At 49.1% G+C, this 19,974-nt stretch overlaps 2 protein-coding genes across 3 annotated transcripts; both read right to left on the bottom strand.

The window, feature by feature from the left end:
- Positions 1 to 330: 330 nt before the first annotated feature.
- On the bottom strand, positions 331 to 9,661 carry nfxl1 (nuclear transcription factor, X-box binding-like 1). 2 transcript variants are annotated; one of them, XM_044098536.1, is made up of 25 exons: positions 9,506 to 9,661; positions 8,966 to 9,128; positions 8,710 to 8,895; positions 8,530 to 8,639; positions 8,271 to 8,401; positions 8,102 to 8,146; positions 7,886 to 8,019; positions 7,691 to 7,776; positions 7,475 to 7,550; positions 6,507 to 6,604; positions 6,187 to 6,301; positions 5,987 to 6,111; positions 5,755 to 5,877; positions 5,579 to 5,669; positions 4,461 to 4,581; positions 4,237 to 4,393; positions 4,073 to 4,164; positions 3,326 to 3,347; positions 2,933 to 3,055; positions 2,707 to 2,861; positions 2,566 to 2,635; positions 1,781 to 1,885; positions 1,096 to 1,176; positions 960 to 1,013; positions 331 to 846 (listed from the first exon to the last, which is right to left on the bottom strand). In XM_044098536.1, exons 1-25 carry the CDS (start codon positions 9,551 to 9,553, stop codon positions 652 to 654), a joined length of 2,706 nt encoding a protein of 901 aa, XP_043954471.1. In that variant the 5' UTR covers positions 9,554 to 9,661; the 3' UTR covers positions 331 to 651. The 2 variants fall into 2 exon arrangements, with proteins under 2 accessions (XP_043954471.1, XP_043954472.1); XM_044098537.1 differs by lacking the exon at positions 9,506 to 9,661 and adding an exon at positions 9,314 to 9,467.
- Positions 9,662 to 10,598: 937 nt separating this feature from the next.
- cnga1b (cyclic nucleotide gated channel subunit alpha 1b) lies at positions 10,599 to 19,945 on the bottom strand. The gene is made up of 19 exons (XM_044098535.1): positions 19,848 to 19,945; positions 19,586 to 19,630; positions 19,370 to 19,390; positions 19,061 to 19,294; positions 18,814 to 18,882; positions 15,516 to 15,646; positions 15,321 to 15,392; positions 15,182 to 15,235; positions 14,974 to 15,096; positions 14,789 to 14,893; positions 13,452 to 13,558; positions 13,198 to 13,372; positions 12,653 to 12,789; positions 12,403 to 12,575; positions 11,995 to 12,120; positions 11,618 to 11,770; positions 11,306 to 11,537; positions 11,058 to 11,233; positions 10,599 to 10,977 (listed from the first exon to the last, which is right to left on the bottom strand). Exons 4-19 carry the CDS (start codon positions 19,229 to 19,231, stop codon positions 10,735 to 10,737), a joined length of 2,247 nt encoding a protein of 748 aa, XP_043954470.1. The 5' UTR covers positions 19,232 to 19,294; positions 19,370 to 19,390; positions 19,586 to 19,630; positions 19,848 to 19,945; the 3' UTR covers positions 10,599 to 10,734.
- Positions 19,946 to 19,974: the final 29 nt, after the last annotated feature.

Here is a 19,974-nt window from a genome sequence, read left to right as displayed (position 1 = left end):
TTCTTCTGGACCCGAACCAGGATCAAACTGGGCCTGGATTAACAGGTTGAGGCAGCACCAACAGAACCATCGTCAATTGGACCCAGCAGAACCATTGTTTGGGCCAGGTAGAACCAACAGAACCATCGTTGTTTGGACCCGGCAGAACCAGGACGTTCTGCTGCTTTACAGAAACATGAGTCTGATGAAGCGTCTCGATGCTCCTCTGCTCATCGTCGCCCCCTGCTGGCCGGCGGCTGCAGGTCCAGATGGGTCAATTACAAAGTCAGATTTAAACCGCTGGGGTCAGGAGGTCATGATGGTTAATAATGGCAGCATGGAGGTCAGAGGTCAGAGTTTATGGTTTATTTCTCCAAAACAGAAAGAAAATCATGAGATTTTACAGGAAAACCTTTTTCTGCAGTATTGTGTGAAACGCGTCTCTGATTGGTCAGATCACAGATCACCTGACCTCTGGAGATCCAGGGATCATTTTCAGTTTGATACGTAAGAAAAGTTACAAAGTTAACAGGAAATAAAGAAACAGAGGAAGAAACACCAGCTGGAGGACCAGCGTCTGATCTGGAGGATTCATTTAAATCAACGAAGAAGAAAACATGATCTGTTCCCGTTTGTCCTGCGGCTTCTCGGTGAGAGGTGACCTTTGACCCCTCAGGCCAGGCTCAGCAGATAGTAGGCAGCGGCAGACAGCAGAGCGCCCCCCAGTGGCAGCAGGAGGAAGGTGGTGCACCTCCTCCTCCACCTCCTGGCTCGCTCCTGCTCCTCGTCCACCTCCTCCCTCCGGCCGCGCCGCTTCGACCTCCGACCTCCTCGCTGCTGCCGCTTCTCAAAGGCCTCCAGCTCCTCCTGGTGGAGCAGAGGGAGAACGGCAGGATGAAACCTCTACCGGACCAGAACCGGGCTACTGGGCCAGAGGTCGGGTCAGCAGAACCGAACCTGGGAGGTTCTTAGAGACTCACCTGAAGCTTCTTCTGCTCCTCCTCCAGGGCGGCTTGTTGCTCCGCCTCCTTCACCTGGAGAACAAACACAGTCAGTGACCAGGTGTGTGTGTCTGCAGGTGTGTGTGTGTGTGTGTGTGTGTGCGTGTGTGTGTACCTGGCTGGCCTTCCTCTTCTGGTCTTTGCAGACGAGGTCACACTGAAGTTCACTCTGAGCCGCCAGAGAACAGGTCACTTCCTGAAAGGACAGGTGGAGGTCACATGATGCTCTCAGCCAATCAGGAGGCAGATTTATGACTTCAATGAGGCTTTGATTTCCCACCTTTTTAATTTCACATAAGTTGGATATTTTCACATAACAACCATGAAGTTAGTTGTAAATAGTTACGCTAAAGCACTAAACCAACATGCTATTTAATGGAAGCTAATGCTAAAACGCTATAACAACATGGTATCTAGCATTAGCTAATGCTAAAGCACTGTACCAATATGGTATTTAGAGTTAGCTGAAGCTAAAGCGCTACAAGAGCATGAATAAAACTATAAGAAATCTTTGGTCAACAAACCAAAACTTCAACACAGATGTGAATTAGATCTTTAGAATCTGGAAAAATAATTTATTTAAAGCTAATTTGTTAAATGTTTTCAAAATTAGTGAAACCGACCCAGTAGCTCAGCTGATCCGTTTACTGGGAACCAACAGGGACTGAGAAACCTGCTGGTTAAACCGCTGCTTCTTGTGTTGACCTTTGACCTGCTGGCCTCCAGCAGCGTCTCCATCGTCAGACAGGAATCAGAACCAGGAAGTTAGAACCAGCATTTACATGTTGATGACCGTTTACCTTCTTGATCCTCTTGCATGGACACCTGAGCTTCACCTTCTGCTGACACGTCTCCTCACACACACCTGGATGGCACACCTGTTTACAGCGATGGCCGCAACTCAGCTACACCCAGAGAGAGAGAGAGAGAGAGAGTCAGCGCTCCAAACACAGCAGAGCAACAGAACCGGGTCCAGCCTGAGGGTTCTGGTCCAGTGAAGGCAGAGAAAACAAGCCATGTGTTTCTAAAGGCTGTTAGATCAGAGACGCCCAGGAGGTCTGAGAGCAGATCCCCCCCCCCCCCCACTCCTCTGAACATCCTGCCCTCTGATTGGCTGCAGCTCTGGACTCGCTCCAACAGGAGGAAACCTTTAAAGGGCCGGTCTCATGTTTTACACCCATTGTACAGCACAACCCAGTAACTGTTACCTTCAGCTGTTAGAAAATGCTGCATATATATCAATATTTACAAGCTCCGCCTCCAGGAAGTCATCCCAACATGGCTCCTCTATTAACCCTTTAGCAGCGTTTCCACCAGCTGTTTGCTGGCTGAGGGGGAGGAGCTGCGCCTCGAAGGCGGGGCTAGGTCCAATCAGGCGTTTATGAAAGCTAAATGGTTGCCATGGAGATTACAGGATTTATCAAACATGAAAGAATCAAAGCAAGTGAAAAACATTAAAACATGAGTTGGTTTTATGTGACACCGGCCCTTTAAGATCTCACGGTTCCACATGTATGAGAAGGAAGTGGCTCCATAACGAGCCAATCAGAAGCCTCCCTGTGTGTGTGTGTGTGTGTGTGTGTACCTCTTTAGGACACTGGTTGCTGCAGGAGCTCAGCTGGATCCTGGTTGGCTCGTCGGCGGCCGTCAGCTTCCTGCAGACAGCTGATTGGTTCAGACCCGCCACGGCCCTGATGGATGGCGTTGCCATGGAAACCCCACTCACCTGCACTCCAGGTAGAGCGTGCTGATCCGGCAGTGGCAGCGCTGGCGCAGCATCTGGCTGCAGGGGGGGCAGTCGCCGGGGTGACAGGGGCGGGGGCAGGGGTGGGGGCAGCAGCGGGGGCGGGGCTTAGCACAGCCTTCCTCACACGCCTCACACTACGGGGACATCCGATTGGTTAATGGAGCGCCCGTCCCGCTGCGCTCTGACCAACGAGAGGTGGTCTCACCTGGTTGCCGTCGGTAACCAGGTGGCACTCCCGGCTGCAGTCGTGGTTCCCACAGGCCAGCGGGCGCCCACAGGCCCGACCGCAGGAGAAACGGCCCTGACGGTGACACGGGACCGGGCTCACCTGCACACACACAGAACCAGCAGCTGGAGCAGCAGACGGACCGGGACGCAAAGGTCAGGAAAGGTCAGGAAAGGTCAGAGAAGGTGGCAGCAGATAGAGGAGCGGGGAGGACAGCGGCTGACATTTACAGCGAGGAACAGAAAACAAAGAGCCCAGATGGAGAGATAGGAGGAGGAAACGGACCGGAACCAGGTCGGACTCAGCAGAACTCTGCTGCAGAGTAAACAGACAACAGGAGGAAACGGGTTCTGTTCTGGTTCTGGTTCTTACCTCATGCTCTCCGAAGCAGGACCTGAAACACAAACAGAGAAACCATCAGAGAGGAAGGAACCAGAACCTCTGACCCAGTTACCGCTCTGCAGGCTGACCAGAACCCAGGAACCGGGCCAGAACATAACCCAGCTTGAGTTCTGTTCTGGACCCGTATCACAGCGGTTCTGAAGGCCCGCCTCCAGCTGCTGACGCCACCGTCCCTCTGATCCGACTGGGAGGTCAAACAGAACCGGGTCCAGATCCGGGCCTGGCGGGGAGTCAGAACCCCAGGGTCCGACTGAGCACAGCTAAAATCAGAACCAGAACCAGGCTGTCGCAGAGCTGGGCATCTGGACCGGAACCAGAGTGGGAGCTGCTGCTGCGGCGCCTCCAGAACCAGACGGCTGCTGTTTGGGTCGGAGGTGAACTAATGACTGCTATCAGAACCGGCAGGCGGGCTCAGTGCTAATGGGTCATGACAGAACCGGGCCCAGCAGAACCTGACTGCTGTTGATCTGGCTTCTTGCCCAGTTTGACTCTAACAGAACCAGAAGCTCCCAGCGTTGGGTCGGGTCCAGTCAGAACCAGATGATTCTGGTTAAAACGTTTGGTAAATAAAGAACCTCAGTATAGAAAGAGACTGAATAGATCCGCCTGCTGGACCCACAGCAGGTCAGCAACGTAGATCATCAGCATAGATCTGTTTCACATGTGTTGTTTCAGTCTGTGTGTTCTGGCCAGAACCAGAACCGGGTCGGTACCTACGTGGGGATGGGGACCAGGCAGGGCGGGCAGGGCAGCGCTTTCTTGGTGAAGGTCGGTTCCGCCGGCTGCTCCCAGGGCCCGGCCAGCTGGACCTGGACACACAGAGGCGGAGCGGTCGGTTCCGGTCGGACTCGGCCAGAGCGGTTTCCACGGTGACGGCCTACCTGCTGGGACCGGACCAGCACCAGGTCGTGGCAGGGTTGGGGGCAGGCGTGGCGGCAGCCGGGCAGCGGCAGCAGGCAGGGCCGCGCGCAGGGCGGGCAGGGCCCCGGGTGGCAGCGGTGGGGCTCCCCGTCCCGGTGGTGGCAGCTGGGGGGCAGCCTGCGGGCAGAGACAGGGCTGACGACCCGCCGGACCTCCAGAACCGCAGGCCCGGTACGACGCCTACCTGCAGGGCTCCCTGCAGCGCGGCGGCTTGGTGCTGCGCTCTCGGCCGCACGGAACCACCAGAACCGACGAGCCGCAGCTGCAGCGGACCGGAACCGTCTCCGGACACGGGTAGCAGCTTCCTGGGGACGGACAGTTGGTCAGAACCGGACCGCCTTCAGAGGTCTGTACAACCCGGTCCAGGTTCTACAAACACCTGGACCAGACCAGTCGGATCAGAACCAGAATATTCTTGACTGAAACTGAACTTCATGGACCTGCAGAAGAAGGTTCTGGTCTGTGATCAGAACCAGTCCGGGCCCAGCCAGTTCTGTTTGGACCCGGTCAGAACCACTGCAGGCCTCATTAAAATGCCTCAGAGGCAGCAGCTGATGGGCCCGGCTCGCCTGCTCCAGATAACAGACGGGTTCTGGTTCTGATCCGGATCACATCAACACTGCAGTCCGACAGGTCAGAGGTCACACACTCACTAACCGGACCGACCCGGCATCAGAACCAGAACCAGGCCTACATAAACATGAAGCGCCACGCGCTCAGGTCTTATCGGTCAGGCGTCGCCGCGGCAACGGAAAGGTCAAAGCAGCCAATCGGCACGCAGACGACCGAACACTGCTGGGAACCAATCAGAGGCTGAGATGGTTTATCAGGAACAATGGAGACACACACACACACACACACTCCTTCCTCTCAGTGTGTGTTTATCAGTCGGGGGAAATGTCAGCTGAATGAGCTGCATCAGGGGTCAGAGGTCAGAACTCTGAATGAAAAACAGAAATTTAGTTTCTGAGAGAAATAAAAAATAATTTATTATAGAAAACAAAGTTTGGTTCTGGTCCAAATACTCCTGGTCAATGAAACACTGCTGGCTGCACAGAGCGCTGTCATCCAGGTATATTACTGGAAGGTTGAGTGGAAGGAAAAACTACAGCAGGAAAGTAGCAACAGAAAGTTTCCCTTCTGAATGTTCTCAGATTATTTTCTGTTTCATAGATGAAGTTCCAGTAAATTTAGCTGCCAGTTTTTCAGCTCACTGCTGGCAGCAGAACCAGATCAATGATTATTGATCGACTGATCGGATCATTATGGATGATTATGTAACCAGGTGGTCGGTGCCGTTACCTTGGTGACAGACGGAGGGACACTTATGGTTCCGGCAGCCCAGAGTCCGACCACAGATCTGATCGCAGGGGGGGCAGTTACCAGGGCAACACTGAGACACAGAGCATCATGGGAAAGTGAGTTTAAACCAGACTACTACCTGGTCATCAGGTGATGGGCTAAAGACGACCTCTGACCTTCCTCCTGCACTGGTGTCTCTGGCAGTTCCTGGTCTGAGGACACTTGGCGTCACAGAGGTACTCCTTATGGCACGCCATCGGCTTCCTGTGGCGCCCGCAGCGGCACGCCTTCTCCACCTCCTGCAGGACGACAGCGGTACTGCAACAGCTGCTGCACAGCAAGCAGGTGTGTGTGTGTGTGTGTGTGTGTGAGAGAGAAAGAGAGAGACAGTGTGTGTGTGTGTGTGACCTGTCTGCAGGTCTCACAGCTCCCTCGGTGGCATCGCATCGAACACGTGTGCTTCAGACAAGACAGGCGGCGGTCACACGTGTCGCCGCAGGGCGGCACCTCCTCTGTACACGGCAGAGACGACTCTACACACACACAAGCACGGGTTTAACTCCAGAACCGGAACCGATCCGCAGCAGAACCCGGTGTGTGTCTCTTACTGGTCTTCCCGCAGGGACAGGACCTGCTGATGGACCGGGGGCATGGGGGACACGCTCCATCGTGACACACGTCTTCACAGGTGTGATTCCCACAGGACAGTGGCGCTCCACACACCTGACACACAAACACTGGATCAGAAACACAATCCAGGTCCAATCGGGGCAGAATCGGGTCAACTGGACCCAGCAGACCTTATATATACTGATTCTACCCAGCAGGGGGCGTCAGAGCAGCGTTAATTAATCTCTTTGTTCCAATGAGGATGAGCTGTTAGAGCTCTGGCTCCCCCTGGTGACTGGAGCTGGTACTGCACCAATACCTGCTGGCAGGTCCAGCGGGGGCTGGCACAGGGCCTCTCTGCTGTCTGCCGCCCACACACACACCTCTGGAGGCTGACTCTGGGACAGGGGGGGCACTCTGACACACACACACACACACACACACACACACACACACACACAGAAAGTCAGTCTGAGGTCACAACAATGTTTCATAGGCTGATACAAGAATCTAACAGGGATCAAAGCCACAGACAAATTCAACATGGCCGCCATGTTGAATTTGACAATATTTATCACATGAATACATCTGGTGTCATGTTATCCAAACTGGACCCATAAAAATCATATTTACTGATAATGTTTGTATTTTTCAAGATGGCCACCATGAAAAACTGTTTTCTCATGAGGTGCCAAAACGCAGAAATCATGTGTCTTTTCTTGAACTTGTGTTTGTTTTTTCTGAGTCTGTTTTTTCTAGTGGACATTTGTCAAAATGGCTGCCATGATTGTATTAAAGAATGCGTCTAAAATGTGCTGTACTTATTGCCAGCTAGCCGAAGGTTAGGTCCACTGATCACTAATTCGCTAAACATGAATCTTAGCTACAATATCATCAATCAATATATTAGCAGAAGAGTTGGAAAGAACAAAAAAGATGCAGAAACAACTACTAAAAAGCTAAACATAAAAATATTAGCAGAAGCTAAGTGTCCTTTCAGACAGGTGAAACTAGCTAACAAAGTGGTTGGATTCTGATTCTGCTGCATATTATCACCTTATGAAATGGATGAGCAAAGTGGAAAACATCTGATGTGTCACAACGTTCATCAACGTCATGAAAACGGGGAACATTTATGACAATTACTGGTTGAAAAGACTCAAAACTGTTTCCATCAAAAGAATCCTGAGATTAAAGGAACTGTTAAGGAAAACATCCAACTGGAGGGGTTAGCATGCTAATGCTAACTAATTTATACCTGAAAGATGGGTACAGGTGTGTGTTTACCTGTGTGACAGGGCTGGGTGCAGGTGTGCTGCTTACAGGCCAGCAGCTTCCCACACTGCTGCTGGCAGGACCAGGACTGGAGACAGAGAAAACAATGTAAAACTGAGGCAAGAACAAGATGGCCGCCTTGTCCAACAGCAGCTCCTTCATTCTGGAGCTACAGGTAACATACTGACGGCTCATAGGAGTCTGACACGACCACCTTCGGTCAGTTACCTTGTTGCTACAGCGACGGGGGAGGGGCTTAGCTTTGCCACACAAGCAGGACACGGACACCATCTTTGGACATGGCGGACATGGACCTGGAGACATGCAGAGACAGTGAAGGTTCAGGCTGGTAGCCATGGCGCCCTCTGACTGAGGACTGGTTCTGGTCGGTAACCAGCATCAGAACCAGGTGTGTGCAGTTACCAGGGTGACAGAGCAGCAGGCAGGTGTGTCCACAGCTGGGTTTGAGCTCCTGCTGGCAGACAGAGCCACAGGAGTGAGGAACCAGCCAGGGGTCGGCTGGAGGGTCCTGCAGCTTCCCGCAGTAGCACATGTACCTAAACGCAACACAGAGACAAGAGGGCCCAGTGGATCAGAACCTCAGAGCCAGTCTTTGGACCAGTCAAAGTAAAGGCCTACCTGTTGGGCGTGGCGCTGGGAGGATATTCGGTTCTGCACTTCGGACTTGAGGAGAGAAGATGAGGAGAGTTAGGACATTCCTACAGGCAGTGAACGCACCACAGGATGATCTGAATCGGACGACTGAAACTGTAAAACCAGGCTGAACGTAGCAGTCTGTGTTCCTCACCAGGGCCAGGGATGCTGCTTCTGACCAAAGTCTTCATCTGTGACAGAGGAGATGAGGAAGACCGAGTCTCTGGCCCACTTCTGGATGCAGGGCAGGTGGAAGAGGGAGAAGCAGCCGGAGCAGCTCCACACCTGGACAGGTGGAGTAAACCCTGAGTTCAGACTGACAGGTGGAGAAAATGCTGACTGTGTGTAGGTGTGTGTGTGTGAGTGTGTGAGTGTGTGTGTGAGTGTGTGTAGGTGTGTGTGTGTGTGTCTACCGGCTGCGTCCTCTTCACTGAGGCGATGCAGATCAGGCAGGTGAGCGCTCCAGACTGAAACATGTCGCTGAGGTACTGGCCGGTTCTGGTCAGAGCCGATGCATCGCCACCTGATCAGAGGGAGAACGGGTCAGAACCAGAACCAGACGGCGGTCCTGCTCAGAGCAGAACTGGGCTCACCTGTCTGGCTGGTGTAGGAGGTGAAAGTGGACTCCACGATCCTTCCTCTCTGTCTGTCGCCATCATCATCATTGTCGTCGTTATCTTCATCGGAGGAAGAGGAGCTGACCCGACTCTCCACCAGGCGCAGGGCTGCGGCCTGGTTGGACCTCCGGATCTCCTCAAACTTGGACTGGACCGATTCACCTGTGTAGAGAGGGGGACAGTTGAGGTCCTGGGTCGGTTCTGACACACAGGGCTCCCAGATCTTCATCACCTTTGGCAGGTCCAGGGTTCATCTTTGCCCCCCTTCCTGCTGTGACCCCCGGCCTGTCCTTCTGCAGGGGGCGGGGCCTCTCACCTTGACCCTCCTGACCCCGGCCCCGCCCCCTGCCCTGCTGTCTCCAGGCCGGCTCCATGGCAACGCCTCCAGGCTCTGACTGTAGAGACAGAAAAAACCTGGAGTTACAGCTAACTGGACCAGAGCGCATGCGCCAGGTGTGGGGAGCTGAAACTGGGCTCGGTTCTGCTCCACATGGACCCCACCACCAGCCTGGGTTCTACCTCTGTCCCGGACCGGGCCATGTCCGCTCGGAACCGGCTTAAACCAGCTGGGTCATATTACCTGTCAGCCAGGCTAACAGAGACAAGCTAACAGTCGCTGAGGTTCGGATGAAAGCCGTCGGAACCAGCCGAACCCCGGCGGTAACCGGCTCACAAACACACACACAGCAGTTAGCTGAAGCAGCGGCGGCAGCAACTTCAGCCTCGGAGCTCAGAAACAAACAGAAGAGCCGCAGAAAGAAGAAAAACTCACCTCAGCAGAGCGAAGAGGAGCCGCTAGACGCCGCTCACCGCTGCGCATGCGCACTGACCGGCAGGGGCATGCTGGGCCTTGTAGTTCTTTATGGGGTAGTTCCTCATAGACCACTGGTTAGACTAAAACTACATCTCCCATAACTCCACCAAAGTCGCGCGTGAAGACAAAAACTGTGACGTGGCCTTCTGTATCTGCGCATGCGTGTTTCTCTGCTGAGTAAATAAATCTGAATAAATCAGTTTTCCTTCAGTAAAACCGACTTAATCTGGCAAAGTAAGTGCACCCTGATTCTCCATCAGGTGAAAGTTAGGGAACCAGATTTGTATTTTCCAAACCGGGGCCGCCAGGGGGCGCTAGAGAAGACACACAAACCTGGGGAAGACAATGTTATCAGATATATTAAATAATATTTTTACAATAAAATCTTATCAGCTTTTCAGTCATTAATACAAAACATAAGCTAAAATAATTTATTTAAATGTTGCTTTCCATGCTCATGCTTTTAGTTTTTCTATCTATAGTATTTAGCAGGATATGAAATGAAAAGAAATGGGTGTTAACTTTCTTATAAAATATATTTATTTCAGCACAGTTTCTCCATCACATGTTGCATTATTAAAAAGCATCAGGTAAAGCCCAGAAGACCTGGTTCTGAATCCACCTGGGTCAGGAGGAACAAGCCAGTCTCTGGTTCTGGTCTGCAGCCGATAAACGGGAAACTAAAGCATACGTGGAATCTGTTGAATTCATGTGGTGAAATCTAGAGGGTTTGGTAGCACTCAGGCAGTTCTGGATGAACCTCAGACCGACTGGCATTCAGGTCTCAGGGTGAAGATTCTCCGCTACGTTCAGACAAGCTAGCAGCCAACTTATTGTTTCACATTTTTTACATAATAATTACAACAGTTTATGTTGTAATTATTCTCAGACATGAGAAAGAAAGACTACATGAAACCTTCTACTCTGGACTGCTGCGCCCTTCAGGAACCGCTGAGTCTCCTTTCCAACAGGACATGTTCCCAGTGTTCCCAGTGTCCCCAGCACCGGGTCATTAATACTGTACAGTCATTAACTCAGAGGACTTCAAATCTAAGGATCCATAATTACATATTTATTAACTTTAATTTGAATCTTGTTGAGTTTATGGATTTATCTAATTTCTCGTCTCCTTCAAGTCCTTTTATCCTCAAACTAAAACTCAAATTCTTCTGTCCTCCACCATCTTCTTATTTCTTCTCTTCTTCTTTGGTGGTCTCAGGTGTGGGAGGGGGCGGAGCATCACCAGGTGCATCCTCCTGTGGCGGCGCCAGCTTCTTCTCCAGTCGGGTGACTCTGTGTTTGAGTTTGCTGTGAGTCGCATCGTGTTCTGCCAGCAGCCGGGCGTACTGGGTCTGCAGCATGTCCAGGTTGCTCGTCATCTTGTCCACCTTCTCCTCCATCTCTTTGGGGTCTGGGCCCTGGGCTGCCACCTAGTGGACAAATAGAGAACACTTTACTTTCAGGAACACTTTAGTAGCTTCCTGCCCTGAGCCACATCCTGTGGACATACCTCCAGATCCAGCAGGCCATCCTTCATCAGAATCTGTCGTCCCTTCTCCTCCAGCAGAGCTTTAGCATCAGGATACTCTGTTAGCGCCTCCATCAGGTCGTCTTTGGAAAGACAGAAGAGGTCGGAGTACCCGATGCTCCTGATGTTAGCTGTCCTCCTGTTTCCTGCCTTACTACCTGTTTGACATAAAGAGGAAGTGCTTTTAATGGTTCTGTAGAAGAGACCTCCAGTCCATCATGACCTCTCACCTTTGATAGCCAGGATACTGATCTCCCCAAAGTAACTTCCTTCACTTAGAACAACAAACTGTTTGATGCCATCATCAGCAACCACAGCCAGTTTCCCTTCCTTGATGATGTACATCTCCCTGCCGATGTCTCCCTTCTTGCAGATGTAATCTCCTGGACTGAAGACCTGCGGCTGCAGCTTCAGCACCAGCTCCACCAACAGACCAGCCTCGCAGTCCGCAAAGATCCGGACCTGCAGAAGCAATCAGAGGAATGTTTACCAAAGGTTTGTATCCTTCGTCTACAGAGGAGGAACTTGAAGCAAGAACAGGCCTTCTTCAGGGTGTCCAGATGTACGTTGATGGCGATCTCAGCCCTTAGCTTGTCAGGAAGGTACTTCAGAACATCTCTCTCATCCACAGCCTTCTTATTGGTCCACAGGAAGTCAAACCACTTGATCACTCGCTTTTCCAGGTCTTTAGTTACCTACAGAAGAAAAATAAAATGTTTTAGAATAAGTCCATTACCTTCACAAGAAGAAATGCAGTTATGGTTCACAGGTACAGATGTTCAAATAGTTGTTTGTTGATTAACTTTACAAATGTTGGAACATTTCCCAAACCAGTTGCTTCAAGTTCCTCTAGTGGCTTTGCAGACAATAACTTTGAGTAGGTTTACAGACTGGGAAGCCCATGAAGAGGGAACTCCACCTTTCGGAAACTCATGTACTGCTTGATGGCGTCGATCCGGGCCTGGAAGTCGGCTCTGGCAGCATTCATGTTAGTGATCATCGAGCCAACGTTACCGACAATGGTGGCAAAAATCAGCACACCCACCTGGAGGACAGGAACAATCCATGTTTATAATTCCTGACAGGTAGGTCTTCAGATTCACATTGCTTTGATAAGAGTTCAGGATTTCTGTGACGAACCCGGAACCACAAGCTACAACAAATGCCTTTATCAGGGAAGGCATTTTCACATCCATCATGTTTGCTCTTTATGAAGTAAGACACGGTCACTCAGCATGACACATTGCAATTCTTTTCCAAGTTGTAAATATTACAGAATTAAGAATAAAGGCAAATAGAAACTATGGTTCTGTAAGGAATAACCCACCAGGAAGTCCGTCACAACGAAGAAGTACTCCGAGTTCTCCACAGGGGGCGGCGTTTCTCCAATGGTGGTGAGCGTTAGCGTGGACCAGTACATACTGTAAGCGTACTTCCTCACCAGACGGCCAAACTCAGGATCTGTCGGGTCAGGATACACGAACCTGTCAGAACCAAAACCTGGAGGGAAAAAGTGGTAAATAGAATTAGAATAAATTACAAAGAAAGAAGGAACCAACATGTGCAACATGACCTACCGATGGCTTTGGAGAAGGAATAGTAGAGGCAGGCATTCCAGTGGATGATGATGAGAATATACATGACAAGGTTGGAGATACGTAGAGCATTGGGGTAATTGGTTCTGGTCTCAGTGCGCTGGAAGAACTCCATCATCCTGAAATGGAGGCACAGGAAGTGAAACCGGTTCAGAGAGCCAGCAGTTAGAAGCTCCTGCTGGAGTAAAACAGGGCTGACTAAATTATGGACTAAACTCAACCCTAGCACACTGTGGTCCAACCTTTGGAGCTGAAGGTGTGTGGATTAAATGTTTTCAGCAATAATATCACAAAAATGTACCTAAAACAATCTTGAGACTGAATAATGGAAAATACTTGAAGACATGGATTAACTGGAGACACCAGTGGACTCAACTGAAACTTGAACTTTCTAAGATAATAAACCTGACGGCCAGTGTTAAGACCGTTTCCAGTCAAAATGGTGGTCAGCATTTTGTCTGTGCTTGGATTCATTTCTCACTACTTGTGTCTAGAAACTGATGAACCAGTAAGAGAGTCTCAGTTACCTGTTGAATCTTAGAAGCTTGTTGAGGCGGATCTCAGGGTAGGTGATACCAAGAATCAGGTACAGGATGTCGGTGGGAATCATGGAGACCAAATCCAGTTTGAACTGGAAAGTTTTCATGTAACGTTCACGTAGTTTCTGCTCATCTTTCACCAGTAAACCCTGCTCCAGGTAACCTACAGTCACATGTATGCTTCATTGGTACACAGGTGTGAAAACAACTGCTTGATTATATGAGTCAGTGTGCATTCAGACCTGTTCTGGTTCTGAAAACCATGTCCATGATATAAATGACGTCACAGATAAAGTCCACAATGAACCACATGATCAGGTAGTCAGTCTGAAGCTCCTCAAAACAAGCCCTGAAAACAGACACAGTATTCGACATCTTCAACATGACAATGAGACTTGGAGACGCTCCAGCTGTGAACATCTCTTACGTAGCTGAAACTAAGAATGGCCGTGAAAAGTAGGGCTTGAATGTAGCATCCCTGTGGTAGAGAATACCTGGTGCCCACTAACTGGCCTTGACTAGGCAATCAAAGACTTGGACTGATTTTCAAACTGCATTCATCTTCAAATCTTATTATGCAAACATAAGTCTGTGATCTAATTGTCCCAGGTCTCAAACTGACAACGAGGAAACAGCTAGTCTTTCTGCAGCCCAAAAACAAGGTCAGCAGGATTATACCGGTACTTTTAAGGGTAACATCTGCTGTCCTTCAGGTTGGTTTACCTGACAACACCTGGAGACTGACGGACCCCAACTCAGTCTTCAAACCTGTTAGTATCCATTCAGATCGTGGGAAATGAAGGAATTTGATATGAGACATGTGGGCAGTCAGTATGCTCAACTGTGAAATCTCAACCGTCCGTTGGATGGAGTCCAACAGAAAAAGTACACCTGAGTATGCAGGAGCAATAAGTCTATCCTTCCTGTTAGATGAAACTAATTTCAGCTGATGATTTATCTGTTCACCTTCTGTCAGCCAGTTCCTTGGTTTGGTTCATGACCATAGTTCATAGAGGATGTAGATCAACCTTTGACTCAACTTCTCAACTTATTGCCCCATGATGAAGTCGGTGCTGGTATTTCCTGTCAGCTCCACCATGGCTGACTGGTGTTGCTGGTCTCAGTTCTCAGTTTGAGCAAGAGAAACTCCTTCACTTGAGTCATTCCTGATCTGAAGGCACCGCTCCACCTTAGTCTGGTTTCGGTCTCAGACTAACTGGACCAGATGGTACCCAATGTCCAGTTGGATTCTACAGGAACCAGATGGTACCTGATGGTGAAAGACCCTGTTGTACCTTGTTTCACCTGGACAGACTGCTGTGTGTCGGGTACCTGGCTATGATCAGAGTACCTGGCTATGATCAGGGTACCTGGCTAGGATCAGGGTACCTGGCTATGATCAGGGTACCTGGCTATGATCAGGGTACCTGGCTATGATCAGGATACCTGGCTATGATCAGGATACCTGGCTATGATCAGAGTACCTGGCTATGATCAGGATACCTGGCTATGATCAGGATACCTGGCTATGATCAGGGTACCTGGCTATGATCAGGGTACCTGGCTATGATCAGGGTACCTGGCTATGATCAGGGTCCAGTTGTACATGACTGGGATGGTGACGATGAAGAGCCAGTTGTAGTACGTGTTCCCAGCTGGATCGATCACTGTGATCTCTTTCGCCCTACAGACAGAAACCATGGCAGCAAGTCAATCAAGATGCATCGTTTTACGGTGACGAGTTCAGGGCTCCAGTAAACCTACGCCTCCTCTTTGGCCTTCTTCTCTTTCTCCAGCTTCTCCTTCTCTTTCTGTTTCTCCTTCTCTTTTTCTTCCTTCTCCTTCTGTTTCTGCTCCTTCCTTTCCTTTTTCTCCTGCTTTTCCTTTCTGAGGAGCCCAGAAGACAGACGACTGAACGTTGATGAAATCCACAACAATCATCACCGTCCTGAAGAAAAGCAGTCAGACTTACTCTCTTTTCTCCTTTTTCTCTTTCTTCTCTTTCTTTTTCCTCTTCTTCTCCTCCCTGAGAAGCAGATTAAAACATTATCATTAGTTATAAGTGACTTGGTGTCTTCTTGATGAATTGTATCTAAATGAACAGTTCTCACTCCTCCTCTTCCTCGTTGTTGTTGCTGTTGTTGATGTTGAACAGAGCTCCTGCTCCGCCTCTTTGGGATCTTCTGGAAAACAAAGTTAAACATCAGGATCCGACCCCGTTACTGCCCCCTGCTGGCCAACCAGGCCTGATGTTTCCACCTCCTGTCTGCCAGGACTCAGAGAAATGAGCTTCAGCAGCGACTCACCTGAGCCCCTGTGTGATGTCACCTGGCTCCGCCCCCTCCTCCATGTCCTGCAGCACGATGCTGGGAGGGTTTAACCCAGATGAAGGGCCAGGGATTAGCGGCGCTACCTTCGCCATGGTGATACGGTTGGTCTGGTGAGAGGGAGGAACGTTGCTCTTGGTTAGGATCTATGTTAACATTCTTTTAGAGAACATGCTGGTTTTTCTGGTGAATTTGAACTGGAACCAGTTTCAGGAGCTGATTCTGATCATAACTGATCTACATAAATTATTAAAATTCAAATTAAAATCAATCATCTCTGAGCATGACTCCTTAATGTAACCTCACTGATCACATGAGAAAAGCCTGAAGGTTTGTAAAGTTTCATCATTTCTGAATCCCAGCAGATGAAACAGGATTCCTCCAATCTGCTGTCCTGCAGCGTTTCATGTTTCTGCTTCACCGGACTCCATGACTGGTTCTGCAGAGCTGGACTGAAGTTGGACATTTAACTCAAGTGTGTCTGGCCCTCGAGGAATGAAGTTTATCGAATTAAAACCGGAAGATTTGATAAGCTGACAGACCAACACAACGTCTCATCCAGAAACTCTTTAACTCTGAAGAACCCTGAGGGGTCAGAGGTGAAACGTCAGGACTTCAGTCTCCTGTAGATGATCGAGATGATTCGTGTTCTGGTCTGCTGGGAATCAAGGCCTCAGTCCAGATGCAGCTGGTTCTGGTTTCAGCAGTTGGTTCTGGTTTCAGACGTTCTCCAGAGAACATCCAGCTTCATGAAGGAACCCAACAGCAGGTCAGGAAGGAGGTTCTGGTTCCGCTTAACGCCTGGTTTGGTTCTATAGGATCCCGGCTCTGGAAGCTGATCAGAGTTGATGGAAATAAATCAGGAGGAAAACCTGCAGGACAGGTGAAACTGGGCCGGAGGTTCAGCTGCCAGCAGGACAGCAGCCTGAAATATTATGGGATGTTTCAGACCAGAGCAGACTCAGGAACGGCCTAGTCAAAGTTGGACACACTCTGCTAATCTGATGATGCGCTAGCAGGAGAGCTAATTTTAAATTTAGAGCTTTAGCTGTTTAGCTAACTTTGAAAACTTTAACTTCCCCTAAATTAGTTTTCCTGGATAAAATGTGAAACGATAATTCAGTTTAATGTTAGCTAATAATCTGATTATTGATTTATGTTTATAGTTGTTGAATACAGAGACTGGAGGAGCATGATGGGAAATTGGTTGGTTGATGGTTTGAGTCTCTCCTGGTGGAAACATCTGAACATCTGGAGTTAAATGAAGGAGTTAAATGAAAGAGTTAAATGAAGGAGTTAATGTTGAACCCAGCAGGTTGATGGAGCCACTGAGGGAAATGAAGAACATGAAGAAATATGGAAGCTGAAATAGTTTAAAATCAGATTTAAAGATGATTTCCTTCATGGTAGAGTTGAATCCTGGATGTTTTATTGATCCAACTGAACTCTGGTTCCTCTGAGGTTGAACTGATGATCAACTGATTCATGGCTGCTGTCCTCAGAGTCCAAGTTTAAAACCCATAAAACAGATTATATGCTGGACTAATGAATAAATCTGAATATTTAAACGTCATTAAAGCAGATTATTTCCACAGGAAGTTCTGATGGAGGGTTGACCGTCATTTTCTCCTGCAGTCGAGTCTGTCTGACTTCAACCTGCTGAAGTTTCACTAACCGGACCAGTTCCCTTCGGGTGAGACTAACCGGACCGGTTCCTCTAAAGTCAGACTAACTGGATCGGTTCCTCTAAGGTCAGACTAACCGGACCGGTTCCCTTCGGGTCAGACTAACTGGACTGGTTCCTCTAAGGTCAGACTAACTGGACCGGTTCCCTTCGGGTCAGACTAACTGGACTGGTTCCTCTAAGGTCAGACTAACCGGACCGGTTCCGTTCAGCTCAGTCGTTCAGCCGATGAATAAACTTGGTTCTGTCCGTATCGTTTCTCTCTGTCCTTTATCTCCTTACCTGTCAGCTGATAATCCCGGGTTCTGCGGCCTAGATCCCCTCCAAAAACATCACCATGGAAACAGCGGGGCGACCCCCCCACCAGAACCTCACAAACACTTGGAGGAACCCAGAGAGGAGAGCAGGAGAAAAACGGAGAAACCCGAAGAAGGAGAAAGGAGAGGAGGAACCGATGCAGCAGGGAGTCTCTTCTGTCAGCCTGACAGGGATAAACGGATTATAACAGGGATGATACGTCTGAGACCGGACCGGACCGCGACCAGGAGACTGAACCGGGACTGGACTGGACCGGGGAGGACCGGGACGGACTGGGACTGGACCTGGAGACTGGGCAGGTTAAACAGGATCCAGGTTCTGATCTGCAGCTGGAGTTCTGGGTCAGAACCTTCCTGTGTGTTTAAATTAGCTGAATGTTATCAGAAGTTCAGCAGGTGGAGGAGTGATAAGATGATGATGATGATGATGATGATGATGATGATGATGATTGATGATGATGATGGAGTTAAAACGACCCAGAAGAAGAGAGAATCTCAGAAAGTGAGAGAGAAAGAGAGGAGGAGATGAGGAAACGAGGAGAGGAGGAGGTGTAAAAAGTGAGGATGGTTGGATTAGAGAAATCCTGCTGAGTCAGCGCTGGACTCTAATAACACACACACACACGGTGGGGGGGCAGCTTTGATTGGCTTACTGGGAATTATCCGAGTGTGTTAACGAGGCTGATGAAGTTAACGGAAGCAGAAGCAGCGTCGACCAATCAGAGCCCGTCGTTCAGCCTGACGAACGTTTCCTCATATCTGGTTTTACCGTAATATTCATATTCTGACTTCCTGTCAGCCGCTGCCTCGGTGGCGTCCTCTAGTGGTAAACTAGATGAATAACACACACACACACACACACACACTAGCTGCTAACACCTACAGTTAGTTTGACCAATGTTTTCTTTAGTTTCTAAATTCCTGATAAATTGTGATTTTTAGAAACAAAAAAAATGAAACTTTGTTTTAGTTTTTAGGTTTTTATTAAAGTGATTTCTAATCAGACATTAATAATCGCACCACGAACAGTTTCAGCCTCAAAACAGAAACTTTTTCCCTGCAACCCAAAAATTAATAAACTAAATGATTTAAACCCAGAAATGATCAGAACCTGGACCCGCCGGGCCTGGACCCGCCGGGCCTCCCTTCACAGCATTCCTCTAGAAAACCATCTGACCCAAACTGCTGCAACACCCAGACTGGATCAGAACCAGAATCCTGGTCCGATCAGAACCTTCAACCCATCAGAACCCTGGTCCATCTAGTTGGTCCAAACCTTGCTGATGTGAGCCGTGGTTCTGTATCTGGACCCGGTGGACCTGCGTCTCTGTGATCTGTTGCATTTCTGGAGAATCAGGACAGAAAGAGACAAAAAGCAGAAAGTCAAAGAGCAAAAGTGACATTTCTGGGTTCAAAGGTCAGAGTCCAGAACCTGAGACCAAACAAACCAAAGACCCAAATCTTAAATCATCTTGATATTCATCTGGTTCTAGCAGAGGTTCTGGCGGTTCTGAAGGGTTTACCGGGTTGCAGCCGTTTCCCCTCCTTGATGCAGAGCTGCAGTTCATGAAGACGTTCCTGGACCGCAAGGAGAACTGGAGCATGTGGAAGGAGAAGAGGGTGGAGGTTCCCTCACCGTTCCCTCGCCGTTCCCTCGCCGTTCCCTCACTGTTCCCTCGCCATTCCCTCACCATTCCCTCACTGTTCCCTCGCTGTTCCCTTCCTCCGTCACTGTCGGGTCGGCAGGGTTGGTACAGCTGATCCAAAACAAGAAGACGTCGACCAGAACTTTAAGAATCCAGAATAAAGGAAAAGCAGAGAGGAGTTCTTACCTGGTGGAGCTGAACTTTGACCTTTCCACAGAGATCAGCAGGGGTCAGTAGGATGATTATTGATTTTAGGTAATTAATCAATTATTACAATTATGAAAAATGACTTAAAACTGAAATGAGGGATTTAAAAAATACTTTCTGCATTTTGAATTCTTGTCTTGAAAACATCAGAAATGTGTTAATTAGGAATCAGTTGGACAGAGAGAATAATCTGACCTGTGGATTATTTCAGGATTTATTCTTCACATATTTCTGGAGCTGCTGAGAGGAAAACAGACAGATCATCATTAATTATTTGTATTATTCTTATATATATTAACATAGTAAATATTATTAAAGTTTCACTGTGAGGTTGAATGTTTCTATTTTTTAATAAACTCTTTATGTTATTATATTATTATTTTGGTCATGTTGATATTTAATTAGCCTCAGCAGAAATTTACATCATGAGTTGAACATCCAGCAGTGTGAGTTTTACCAGAGTTTACTGGTTTCCTCTGTAACGGGTCAGAACCTGCTGAGCCTCCGTCCATCTGAGCAGCAGGAAGTCTGTTTCTCCAGATAAAGCCGACCAACAACCGCAGCGACGTGGAGGAACTCAGCAG

Source organism: Gambusia affinis, linkage group LG18 (genome assembly GCF_019740435.1).
Source record: "Gambusia affinis linkage group LG18, SWU_Gaff_1.0, whole genome shotgun sequence".
Taxonomy (NCBI): Eukaryota; Metazoa; Chordata; class Actinopteri; order Cyprinodontiformes; family Poeciliidae; genus Gambusia; species Gambusia affinis.
This window is presented reverse-complemented; position numbering and strand designations above follow the sequence as displayed.